The following is a 12,798-nucleotide window of genomic DNA, read 5'->3' as shown; positions in this document are numbered from 1 at the left end:
TATTGGACAGCGGGGCGGACCTGACATGTATAACCGAAACCTGGCTGGGCCCTGAGGGGGGTGTTTCCCTCTCGGAGATGTGCCCGGACGGGTTCGTGGTGCTTCATCAGCCTCGACATCAGGGCAGGGGTGGGGGAGTGGCAGTCATCGTTCGGAGGTCCTTGAGTCCTCGTGGGATTCCTGCCCCAGAGGTTGTTGGGTGTGAGTCCCTCCTATTGAAGTTGGGTTCACGGGTTCAGTTGGGCTTGCTGCTGACGTACCTACCTCCCAGCTGCGTTGCAACAGCCCTGCCTGTGCTGCTGGAGTCAGTAGCCGGGTTGGCGGTGGAGTTCCCCAGACTTATGGTACTGGGGGACTTTAACCTGCCATCACTCGGCAAACGCTCAGAGGCGGCGCAAGAGTTCATGGCTTCCATGGCAACCATGGACCTGACCTAGGTAATCCAGGATCCTACTCATAGGGGTGGTCACACACTCGACCTTGTGTTTCTCTCGGGGCAATGGAGACATGATCTGGAATTAAGGGGAATAGAGATCTCTCCCTTGTCATGGACAGATCATTTCCTATTGAGGCTGGACTCCAGAGCATCACTCCCCCATTGCAGGGAGATGGAGCCGACTAGGTGGTTCCGCCCCAGGTGCCTAATGGACCCAGATCGGTTCCAGGAGGAACTTGGGGAAATACCTGACTCCCTTGTCCACAACTCGTCTGGGTCCCTGGTTGCGGCCTGGAATGAGGCAGCGTCCGGGGCCCTGGATCAAATTGCGCCTTTGCGACCTCTTTGTGGTGGTGGTCCCCAGAGGGCGCCTTGGTTTACTGAGGAGCTTCGGGAGATGAAGTGCCACAAGAGACGTCTAGAGCGATGTTGGAGGGCCAGTAACTCTGAATCTGACCGATCACTATTAAGAGCCTATCTTAGGACTTATTTAGTGGCGATAAGGGCGGCAAAGTGTGTTCACTTTTCCGCACTTATTGCGTCCACAGAATCTCGCCCGGCTGCCTTGTTTAGGGTGACCCTCTCCCTTCTTAAAGTGGAGGAGGCGGAGGAATCCTTGCAGGGGAGAGCTGAGGAGTTCGTTCAGTTTCTTTCGGACAAAATCGCTCAGATTCAGAGAGACCTGGACTCCGACTGGGCAGTGCCAGCCAATTTGCCGGGGGCTGGTCTTAGTTATGTTATCTGGAGCGAGTTTGAGCCTGTGACCCCTGATGAAGTGGACAAGGCTGTGAGGGCAATGAATGCCGCCACCTGTTTATTGGACCCGTGCCCCTCCTGGCTGGTTTCTGCCAGTAGGGAGGTGACATGAGGCTGGCTACAGACGATAATCAACGCCTCCTTGATGGAGGGGTCTTTCCCACAACCTTTAAAGGAAGCGGTGGTGAGGCCCCTCCTCAAGAAGCCTTCCCTGGACCCAGCTGTTTTGAAGAACTTTTGTCCTGTCTCCAACCTCCCCTTTGTGGGGAAGGTTGTAGAGAATGTGGTGGCGTCCCAACTCTTGCGATCCTTGGATGAAACTAATTATCTGGACCCTTTTCAATCTGGTTTCAGGCCCGGCTACCGCACTGAGACTGCTTTGGTTGCACTGACCAATGACCTCTGGCGAGCCCGGGATAGGGGTCATTCCTCTATCTTGGTGCTTCTTGACCTCTCAGCGGCTTTCGATGCCATCGACCATGGTATCCTTCTGCGTCGTCTTGGAGAGGTGGGGATGGGCAGCACCGTATTGCTGTGGTTCTCCTACCTCTCTGACAGGTAGGAGGTCGCAGTCGGTGTTGGTGGGCAGACAGAGATCGACTCCTAGGCGCCTCGATCATGGGGTGCCTCAGGGCTTGGTCCTGTCCCCCCTCCTTTTTAACATCTACATGATACCGCTGGGTGAGATCATTCGGCGACACGGGGTGAGGTATCATCAGTACGCGGATGATACCCAATTGTATATCTCCACCCCGTGTCCTTTTGGTGAAGCAGTCGACGTAATGTGCCAGTGCCTGGAAGATGTGAGGGTCTGGATGGGAGTGAACAAGGCTTAGACTCAACCCTGACAAGACCGAGTGACTCTGGGTCTTGCCTCCCAAATGTCAACCTGATGGTCCATCATTAGTCCTGGGGGGGGGGTAAATTTACCTCCCTCAGTGCAGGCACGCAACTTGGGTGTCATCCTGGACTCACAGCTAAATTTGGAACAACATCTATCGGCTGTGGCCAGGGGGACCTTTGCCCAGGTTCGCCTGGTGCACCAGTTGCGGCCTTATTTGGACCGGGAGGCTTTACTCACGGTCACTCATGCCCTTGTCACCTCAAGACTGGATTACTGTAACGCGCTCTACATGGGGCTACCCTTGAAGAGCGTTCGGAGGCTGCAGTTGGTTCAGAATGCAGCCGTGAGAGCGATTGTGGGCGCGCCAAGGTACGCCCACGTGTCACCTATCCTCCGCGAGCTGCACTGGCTTCCTGTGGGTCTCCGGACGCAATTCAAGGTGTTGGTTATCACCTTTAAAGCCCTTCATGGCATAGGACCAGGTTACTTACAGGGCCGCATACTGCCGCACAGTTCCCAGACACCAGTGAGGTCCCACAGATTGGGCCTCCTTCAGGTCCCGTCGGCCAGACAATGTCGGCTGGCGGGCCCTCGGGGAAGGGCCTTTTCTGTGGTGGCTCCGACCTGGTGGAATCAACTTCCCCCCGAGATTCGAACTACTCCCACCCTGCCGGCCTTTAAGAAAGCCATTAAAACTCTCCTATTCCAGCAGGCCTGGGGCTGATGTCCCCGGGGGGAGGGCGGGATATGATCGGACATGCTGTATGAATGTATTTATTTTATTGTTTTATTATCATATTATTGTTTTAAATTTTGTACGCCGCCCTGAGTCCCTTGGGATTGGGCGGCATATAAATTTTAGAAATAAATAAATAAATAAATAAATATAGTTGTAAACTCCATGATGATTTGATTTCTGTCAAGTTGGACCAGAAAAACAAGTTTGCTCCAAACATTAGCTGACTATTAAAAACAAATCTCTGCATGGGACTTATTATAAATGAAAAAGCAAAAAAATCCCTAACCTTGTCAGGGCAAGCCACCAGTATTAAAAGTAAGAGCAAATCCCATTCCTCCTAGCACTGATAAGGTTACTTAGTTTGGTAATGAAATGTCTGCAAAAAAACCACCAAGCTCAGAAAGCACCAAGGATCTTATAGTTCAACCCTGAGCTACAAATATTTTTTTCACAGATAGCTTACCAGCAGTCAACAGGCAGGTTAAGGTATAAACATGGTGGAGCGCAGAGTGACTTCTGTCACCATGGGAGGTGGTGCAAACGATTTACCAAAGCAATCTGTGACCTTCCCTGAAGGCTTCCCTGTTGATCTAGCTCATGGGTAGGCAACCTTGGTTCTTTTATGATTCATGGACTTCAACTCCCAGAATTCCTGAGCCAGCCATGCTGAGGGGAAAGAGAGAGGTTTTCAAGCTGAGCTACGCTGACTCAGGAATTCTCGGAGTTGAAGTCCATGAGTCATAAAACAGCCAAGGTTGCTTACCCCTGACTAGCTTGTGGAAAGGCTGCAGAGAATGTGTCAAATGGCAGTCAGGTGGCCATGGGACTCTGCAACCATCGTCAGTGTGAGTTGGTTACCAAATGCCCAGATTGTGGGTGCTTGGACAGTTGAACTTTGAGGAAGATCAGAAGTACCACAGTTTCAACACAGCTGTGACTTCAAAAGATCATTGAATAAGTGATTGTTAAATGAGTGTCTTGTTAGCAGGGCCAACAGAGGAACAATTGGAGATTACTTGGGCAAGATTTACGGATAATGGCCATTTGCTGCAGGTTTTTCTCCCAACAGAGATCTGATCAGGACATGGAGAGAGGATATGCTATGTTTGGTTATAATTTAGACCTTTGGTCATCTTTATTCTCTTACTTTTCTTTTTCTTGTACAAGCCACAAACTGAATTCATGTTAAGGGTAAAATGTAAAATACTGTATGTGTGCCTCTCTGAGATCTTTGGGAAAAGAACAAAGTGCAAAGGCTATTCAAATAAATGTACTTTATCTGATCACCAGAGAGAAGATTATGAGGCTAGGCCTGTTTCAATCGATATTAGGGCAATTCCATTCCAAGGGAAAGGCTTATAAAATGGCAAGTCCATCCGTCACAAAAGAACCTTCTGCCATTGCTTGCAAATTTGCAGTTATTTCTTTAACTCCAGTAGAAATCAGCGGATGAAAAAGTCTTGCTTGAAGGCATTGTGAAGCTTGTTTATAATTCTGTGCGGAATTTCAAGCCACTGTTGCCTAGTTGCTGAATGCAGATTTCATCCAGCTGTTCACTTTGAGCTACTGTGAAGTGTTCCTTCCAGTTCCCTACGGTGCCTAGAGATGAGTAAAACAATTTACATAAAGACAAGGAAAAAAACCTCAACAGTCTGGATTTCCAGCATTCTTTTTTCAAGCCTAGTGGTTCTCACTCTTAGCCATTTTGAAATATGCAGACCTCTGGGATTTGTAGTCCACACATCTTAACATGACCAAGGTTGAGAAACAATCTTCTGATTCAACAGGTTTCAGAACTCTTCCTCAACCAGTTTGGCTGTTAAGAAGTCCTACTTTTGTCAACTTTTTCTAGTTACTTTGGAAAACATTCTGGGCTGCAATACAATATTTCCTCTTCACTTTTCCGACTGCTCAACGTAATCCCACACAACTCACTTTCCCTCAGATGCAGTTAGAAATTTGGTACTCTCCCCACCTTTTCTCATAAAGGGTGACACAGTTTGGTCCATGAAAAGTGAAGGCATGTTGCTGTAATTAGCCATTGGATTGTCTTTCATGTTCTCAAACATGGTGTGCTGCACAATTTGATCCAGGACTGATTCTGAAAGCTCTATATTTAGGAACTCAGCCACTTTTTGGATTTCCCGAGCTGGGTTCTGTGGAGGGAAAGAAAAATTAGACAAGAAGGGTAGTGAATTAGGTTGTGAGAATCCAGTTTTAGCTTATAGAAAATCTCACTGAGGAAGACATGTTTCTGTGTGGTCTTCACACCCCGTGTTTTATTTACATAATTAGGAGCTTTTAGTTGATCAATTCCACTCATTTAGTTTTTCCCAAGATAACTCATGTTCACATGGACCAATTAATAAGGCATTCACATTTTCTATAGACTTTAATAAAGCAGTGGATATAAGAGAATGAGGAAAAACAAATAACAGAAAGTAGATGCACCTTTTCCCTTCAAAATCCAAATCTGTTTAGCAAGCTATATTCATCTTTTAAATTGTGATTGTATGAAATCACAGAGTTCTGCGAGCAATGGCAACTGAACAACAACAACAAAAAAAAAATAACAAGTTTTTGAACTTTGCATGCCAAACAATGAGAATTTTTACACATCGCGACTCTGATGCCAATCTGTCGTTTTATGGTTGGTGCGTGCCTGTATTTGTGTCTGTATTTAAACTTGATCATAATATGTAGGATTTGATTTTCAAAATGTTGCATAAAATTGTGCTCTATTTTCCCCCTAAAAATCACTACTAAAAATATTAGTAGAAAAATGTGAACCTTATTTGGTGAACATTAATAGTTCCTAAGGTTCTCTTTTGTGGAAAATACTACCTGAGCATATCTCTAGGTCAGTGGTTCTCAACCTTTCTAATGCCGTGACCCCATAATATAGTTCCCCATGTTGTGGTGACCCCCAAGTGGGTGTGGCCACCAATAAGAGGAAGTAGGACAGCTAGGGAAAACGGAAAAAAATGGCGGACAGCGTGGTTTGGCGACCCCCGTGAAATGGTCATTCGACCCCAAATGGGGTCCCGACCCACAAGTTGAGAACCACTGCTCTAGGTATAAGTGTTGAGAGATGCTTACCTCTTTTATATCTTCATAAAAGAGGTACAAAATTGGATGATGGTCTTTAGCCTCCCACCAACCACGAACATGGTCAAACCATGAGCCATAACCAACTGCAAAGAAAAATTCAGATTAAAAATTAGAAAATGATATATTATACAGTATGCAAATTTGCTTCAGCCATTTCCCCAAATTATAAATCTAGAAAATAATTTAGCATGGGATTTTCCTGTGTTTTTATCTTCTTTTTACCAGATTCTGGTCACTCCTCAGCATGTGTATTGTTAAGCAGAAAGTTCCACTTGCCTCCTGTATCAGGAAACTCAATGAAAGAGTTATCAACATCACCTAATCCCCTAAAACATGCAGGTAAGAAGCTTTGTTCTCTATATGAATAGCCTCTGCTTACCTTTTCCAGCAATGAAATTCTCCAGAAAATCTTCCCACTTTTCCAGAGCTTGAATTATTTTAAGCATGCGATTGAAATAGAAGTAGGAGACAGCACAGTCCTTGGCATTTCTGGCCACATAAATGATCTGTGGGGAAAAAAAAATCTTATGGGAAACATACGTTAATGGAAACACAACTTATGGGAACTACATGATTTGTCCAGGCCATTGGTGAAGCCACTTCCAGATATCAGTAGTAACCAAGTCCAATGCTACTTAGAAGTTAGAGATCTTTAATTTAATCATTCATTTATTCCCAGGTAAATGATTTAGGACTATAGCAACCTTGATGAGGAGGACAGAAAGAGTTCCCAGATTTCTGTTGCTTGTTACGGACAAAATACAAGTATTATAACTGTTGTGTCCTGAGCCTGCGAAGGCAGGCTTGGGATGTTGCAACAGTCCTGGGCAGCTGCAAACTGCCCGGGACCAGACTGGTCGGCACCAGCACTCGCGCGCATGCGTGAGGCGCTCAGCGCGCCGAAATGTATCTTTTTGGCCCGGGGAACGTCCTTAAGAGAGGCTGAGAGATCTGTGCTGCCTTGAGTTGTAACACGGCTACTGAAGACCAATAAAGCGTTCCTGAAACAACAAGAATGTCTCGCGCCGTCATTACCATTAACCGAGGACTCAACAATAACAATGAGGGTTCCTTGTTGCTCTCTGAGCTGTCTATTTTCTGGCAGACATTTCATTACCCAAACTAGGTAACGTCATTAAGAATATTAAAACATTCAAGATAAAAAAGGAAAATGCCCTCATTCATATTAAATGTATGTCAGCTGCCACGCTATGCTTGCTTGTGCTTTGCTGCTATGTGGTGTGAGACTGCCATGAACTGTGGGGAGGGGGAACAAAGGGGGGAATACTTGGGAAAATGAAAGTAAAAACTGTACCTCCTCGAGACACTGCCTCAAATTCTCTCAACTAGAAGAAGGAGGGGCCACATACCAAGCTGCGCTTGGACTGACCATTTATGGAGGCATCTTGCTTGAAACTGATTAGTTACACCAGGGTGAGCAGTGAGAGACAGTTAAGGGAGGGAAAATAGAATTTAAGGATTTTGGTGCACGATTCTCAGTTCTGGCTTTGTAATACTGCAGTACACTTGATCTCTAATGAATTATTCTTTTTGCAACAAATGAAGCTAAGGATCATTTCTATTTAAAGGTTTAAGTTGTGGCAGGTCCGACCACATTGTAGAACAGAACTCTGGCAATGTAAATTCATTCCAAGATCAAACATGCATCAGATTAAATTCTGAGTCTGCTTAAGCTTGGTGACATAATCTTCTCCAAATGAAATGTTTATGAGAGAAGCAGAACATTTAGAAATTTTGGGCTGTTCAAATGTAATTAATTTCTGTTTCCTTGAGCCATTCTTCAGATGCAGTCACCATCTATTATCATGTTGTGCTGAATGGGGATGATGAGCACTGTAGTCCCACAAGTACCAGGTTGGAAAACATATATCTAGTTCTCCCCAGAACAAATGCTTACGTTGAGGGGATTCTGAAAAAGTGTAATGCCTGGGCAGTAAGGTAGGAAGCATTACATAATGAAACCCTACACCTTGGTGAATATTGATACATGAGTAAAGAGCTCCAGATCTTTGAATACCACCCCCCAATAATTCTAACCTTGCAATTTTGTTCCCAGAAGGAAGTTGGCAGGAGTTGAACTGGGAAATGAGATTTGAGAGTTCGCGGGGAAGGCATTGCCAATGCCAATTCAAAGCCTGCAATATCAGGGGAGACAATCAGCACACATTGCAGAGTACAGTTTTTAATTCTACCGTTTTCCCTCTCTGTGCCTGTAGGTCTTACCTGAAGGGATGGGTTTTGGAAGGAAAAGTTCTATGTAGGGGCTCCGCTCATTAATGGGTGCCCGGGCACATTTCTGTGCATCTCCTCTATGCTGGACCATGTCCACAATTTCCTGTATCCACGTAGTCCCTACCAGGAAGGAAGGAGAAAAGGTACAGGGAATAGAGAGTTCAGCTAGTTGTCCTGGCTATCTACATTTCATGGTTCTCCATAGCTCTACCAACAACTCTCTTGGGCTCCTCTTTACCTGCTTTGGGATAAGTGCAGAGAAGAAGGTCATCAGGCCGAGCTTGAAAACCACTTATTAGGTTCCAATTTTCTACCAATCCGCTGAGCAATGGGATTCCCTCCAATTCCACCAATTTGGAGTACTCGATAGACTTGTCTTCCAAACTTTCCATCTCAGATTTGAGGTCCATCCACAACACAGCAAAAGAGATATTATAAGGTACTTCTTAGTCACCTCTGCTTCCTTTAACAGAGTTGCCACAATGTACAATGTGAGATCCAGTTTCTTTTTCACTCCTGTAACGGACTTTCAACTTTCCTTCTGCTCCTCCCTCTTAACACACTGCATAAACTGGGATCTGGGTGGAACATATCTATTGAGGCCGATTTGGAAATACTTCTAAATTTCGGGTAGATATTTCTCATATGTGAAAACTGGGCAATCAGCTTTTATCTCCTTTTCAACTGAATGAGTGAATTGTACACATAAAATAATTTTGTGCAAAAGTTGCTGAGCAAGACTTCTGATTTCCACACCACACCTCTTAATTATGCAAAGCATGAAGACATGAACTGTATTTAATTTAAACATACGAGCATAAGCACTGCTCTGCAGGCTGAAACCCCTGGCCTATCTAATTGAGCAGCCTGTTCTCATGGCGACCAACCAGCTGGGCAAGGAAGCCCACTAGTCTTCCAGCAGATAGCCTTCAGACTAGATTACTGTAATAATCTCCCATTTGAATGAAGTACGCAGTATATAAAATAAAATTTAATGTCGGTTCTGATCTCATTGTTTTTTGGTGTACAGCTGCTACCATGTCTTTCTGTGGCCCAGAAAAAACCTAACATCAACATTAATTTATCTCTTGCATATTTGCTCCACCTTATTTATTTGAATTACTCCTTTTGTTTTATTCCTAAAATGGCAACCATCTTGTGAGGTGGATGTGCTGACAGAGTATCCAATGAGCTAAATAGCTGAGTGAGGACAGGGTGGGTTTTCCCAACTCCAGTCCAACTTATTAACAACTATTGCATACATTTTTATTGTTAAAAATATATTATTTTCCTAAGGAAATATGCCAGGGTCCCCCATGTCGAAAGCAGGTCTTATTAATGTCACAATGATGGTGCTGTGTGAGAGCACAGACGTTCAGAGGCAATCAGCCTGAAACTACACTACTCCATTCCTAAAACAATAATCTGGTCTTTTTGCCAAAAAAGAGACTGGCTTTAAATCTATGGCATCTCTTTATTGATGCTGACAGTAGAAAAAGGTTCCTAATTTTAAACCTCAATTTCACAATTTCACAAATCCAGTGTCTGTTACACTGAAGTAACTGAAATTCTACCATTATGACCTCAGAAGGTGGGGACCTTTGCTTTGTTTTTCACAAATACTGAACTATAACTCTACCTAAGATTTTAGATTCTTGAAAGATAACTTGTGTAGCTTTCAATTCTGCTATGGTCAAGGAAAGTGTGAGAAATGGGATTAAAATATAATTATTTCTCTCTTTCTCATACTGCCTTTTTCTTGCACCCTGTCCATATATATTCTTTTAGGGTTTTTTTTTTAAAATGTTAATGGCTGTGTGGATTTTTAGTTATGTGCAGGGGAGTTTAATTCTTCTTTTAATCTCCAGAATAAAGAAATGAACTGAAAGTCTGTACTGCTAACTTTTCATTCATTTAGCCTAGTAATTAAGTCCCAGGAAATTGTTACGAGGTTGTTATGATTAACTGAATCAACCCTGACTGAAGGAATAAGTGTATGCTGGAATTTAATTCTTTTTTAATATTTTGGAAGTGGCTTGGTATTTTCTTCCTAGGACTGGGAGAAAATGACTGGCCACAAATCACCCAGTTGGGTTTGTGTCTAAGGGAGAACTAGAACTCCTGGGCTCGTGGCATCGTGTTTAATCACTACACAAAGTTACTGCCCTCCAGAATTCTCATCCAGTACAGCTAAAGAAAGAGAGGTGGTTTGGTGTAGCAGTAAAAGCACCATGCCAAAAACTAGGAGACCAAGTTTTAGGTCCTCACAAAACCAGCTGGCTGGCCTGGGGCCAGTCACTTTCTCTTACCCCATGAAGCAAGCAATGGCAAACTGCTTCTGAAATTCTTGCCAAGAAAACTACAGGAACCTATCCAGTCAGTTGCCATAAATTAACACTGATTCAAAGATCTCCCCCCCCCCAAATCCCCCTCATACATCACCAGCTAAAGAAAGATGCTGGTGAAAAGAAAAGGAATGATTAGGAGCGACATGATGCCTGTTGCTTCAACCACTTCCCTTAAACTGTTTATAATAGTGTTGCCTACTGGTGATACAATTTATAGCTGTCAGTCATAAAATTCTGAATCCCATGTTGAGTTGCTTTCCTTCTCTCAACTTAGACAAAACAAAAGTTAGCTCCAAACATTCAGCAGATTTTTTTGGGATGCTATATATACTGCTTTCCAAGTTTAAAACAAATTCCAAAATGGGACTCTATTAGAAAAAGAAGCAAAAGCAATCCAAATGGGCAAAAAGTGAAACCTTCTAAATCCTTACGAAGCACTGAAAACTATTTGGATTTATAGAATGTAGGAGCACTTTCTAATTCAGGCTTCCTCAATATTGGCAACTTTAAGACATGTGACTGGGGAATTCTGGGAGTTGAAGTTCACACATCTTAAAGTTGCCAAGGATGAGAAACCCTGGTCTAATTGATGGTATCTTGGGGGCCAGACCAGATGCTAGGTAGAGCTGTTTTTCATTCGTCTTTTCTATCACTTTTTACATCCCAGTTTCCTTTTTTAAAAAATTAGACTTGAGAAGGAGAAACCTGCAACATGTGTTTTGATGGAAGTCCTGAAGGAGGAAGTCTTTAGACCCTCTTGTTCTCAAAAAATATGGGGAGACTTCGCTATCATTTTTCATCATTTATTTTATTATGGATAGATTCATATCAATGTAAATTCATTTCAATGTGGAGCTGGATGGGAGGACAGGTGCTGCACTAGAGCCATTCTATCTGGGCCATGCAGGCTACATTTTAAGGGTTAGGTCTGAGAAGAAAGGAAGGGTTGGTTATTTTGCTTAATCAATGGGGATCACAATTGTAAATAACATATTCTTGCCTTCTTCCTGAATAAATGTTCTTGAGTCAGAGGTGGCTGCTGTCAAGTGCTGGAGGGTGCAAGCAACTTACCAAAGCAACAGGCAACCTTCTCTGGCAGCTTCCTCATTGATTCTGCTAGTGGAATGGCTCATGGGAAGGTCACAAACAGCAATCACATAACTATGGAACATTGCAACTGTTGTAGGTGCAAGCTGCTTGCCAATCAATCAAATTGTGATCACATGACCATGGGGTTGGTGGGACAGCTAGAACTTTGAGGATAGTCATACCAGTAAGTAACACTCATATGATGTTACCAAAGGGCATCACCGTGTACTCGAAGTGCCCGTACTGAGTACCAAATGCCGTCTTCCACTCATCACCCGACCGAACTCTGACAAGGTTGTAAGTTCCATGCAAGTCCAGTTTTGTAAAGATTTTGGCTTCATGGAGCCGGTCCAAGAGTTTGGGGATAAGGGGCAGCGGGTATCGGTTGCGCACCATGATGGCATTTAATTTCTGATAATCACAGCAAAGCCGCAATTCACCGGACTTTTTCTTGACAAAGAGTGTGGGTGCAGATACTGGGGAGGACGAGGGCCGAATAACTCCCCGAGCCAAATTCTTGTCCAAAAAGTCCCACAGCGCAGCCAACTCGGGGTCCGACATGGAATACAAATGCCCCACTGGGAGAGGCGTGTTAGAGACTAAGTCAATGGGGCAGTCATAAGGCCTGTGCAGGGGCAATCGATCCGCCTCAGTCTCGCTGAACACATCAGCATACTCTGCCAATTCAGAGGTAAGGACCCGTGTGGGCCCCTCTACCTGACCGGCACAGATGTGGCAAGTGTGGTCCATGCACTGCAGGCTTGGAAAGGTGACCAAGTTCTGAGACCAATAGATCTGTGGGTCATGCGCCCGGAGCCACGCCATTCCCAAGACCACGGGAAAATACAGGTCTGAGATGATATAAAACTGAATGGCCTCCTCATGATTACTGATGGCCATACTTAGCAGTTGTGTGTGGCCTTAATTGGCCCAGACAGAAGCACTCGACCATCAATGGTCTCCACTAACATCAGCGGATCCACCGGGCATTGGGGAATCGTCCATTTAGCCACAAATGCTGCGTCCATAAAGTTTGTAGTGGCCCCAGAGTCAATCAATGCGTGGACAGGAATCTCCTTGGGCAATGTAGGAAGAAGAAGGCACGCCTCCAAGAGCAAATGTTTTGGGGGTCCGTGGGCAGCATCAGAAGGATGTGATTCGGAGTTGCGGGATGCCCGACCCAAAAGGCCTTTTAGATTGGGTGTGGCCTGTTTCCCGACAG

At 44.5% G+C, this 12,798-nt stretch overlaps 1 protein-coding gene across 1 annotated transcript; it reads right to left on the bottom strand.

Annotated features, from left to right (window-relative positions):
- Positions 1 to 3,933: 3,933 nt before the first annotated feature.
- LOC120309021 (sulfotransferase 1C2-like) lies at positions 3,934 to 8,689 on the bottom strand. The gene is made up of 7 exons (XM_039345803.1): positions 8,378 to 8,689; positions 8,131 to 8,259; positions 7,945 to 8,042; positions 6,266 to 6,392; positions 5,875 to 5,969; positions 4,751 to 4,931; positions 3,934 to 4,374 (listed from the first exon to the last, which is right to left on the bottom strand). Exons 1-7 carry the CDS (start codon positions 8,547 to 8,549, stop codon positions 4,262 to 4,264), a joined length of 915 nt encoding a protein of 304 aa, XP_039201737.1. The 5' UTR covers positions 8,550 to 8,689; the 3' UTR covers positions 3,934 to 4,261.
- Positions 8,690 to 12,798: the final 4,109 nt, after the last annotated feature.

This window comes from Crotalus tigris, unplaced genomic scaffold, assembly GCF_016545835.1.
Source record: "Crotalus tigris isolate CLP2741 ecotype Arizona unplaced genomic scaffold, ASM1654583v1 scf7180000017977.1317863, whole genome shotgun sequence".
Lineage (NCBI taxonomy): Eukaryota > Metazoa > Chordata > Lepidosauria > Squamata > Viperidae > Crotalus > Crotalus tigris.
This window is presented reverse-complemented; position numbering and strand designations above follow the sequence as displayed.

Coding starts and splice junctions, on each gene's coding strand:
- LOC120309021 (XM_039345803.1), bottom strand. CDS start 8,549: ATGGACCTCAAATCTGAGATGGAAAGTTTGGAAGACAAGTCTATCGAG. Junction 6,393..7,944: donor TCTGGGAACAAAATTGCAAG/GTTAGAATTATT, acceptor TTTTCCCCACAG/ATCATTTATGTGGCCAGAAA. Junction 4,932..5,874: donor TTTATGAAGATATAAAAGAG/GTAAGCATCTCT, acceptor TTCCCTCCACAG/AACCCAGCTCGGGAAATCCA.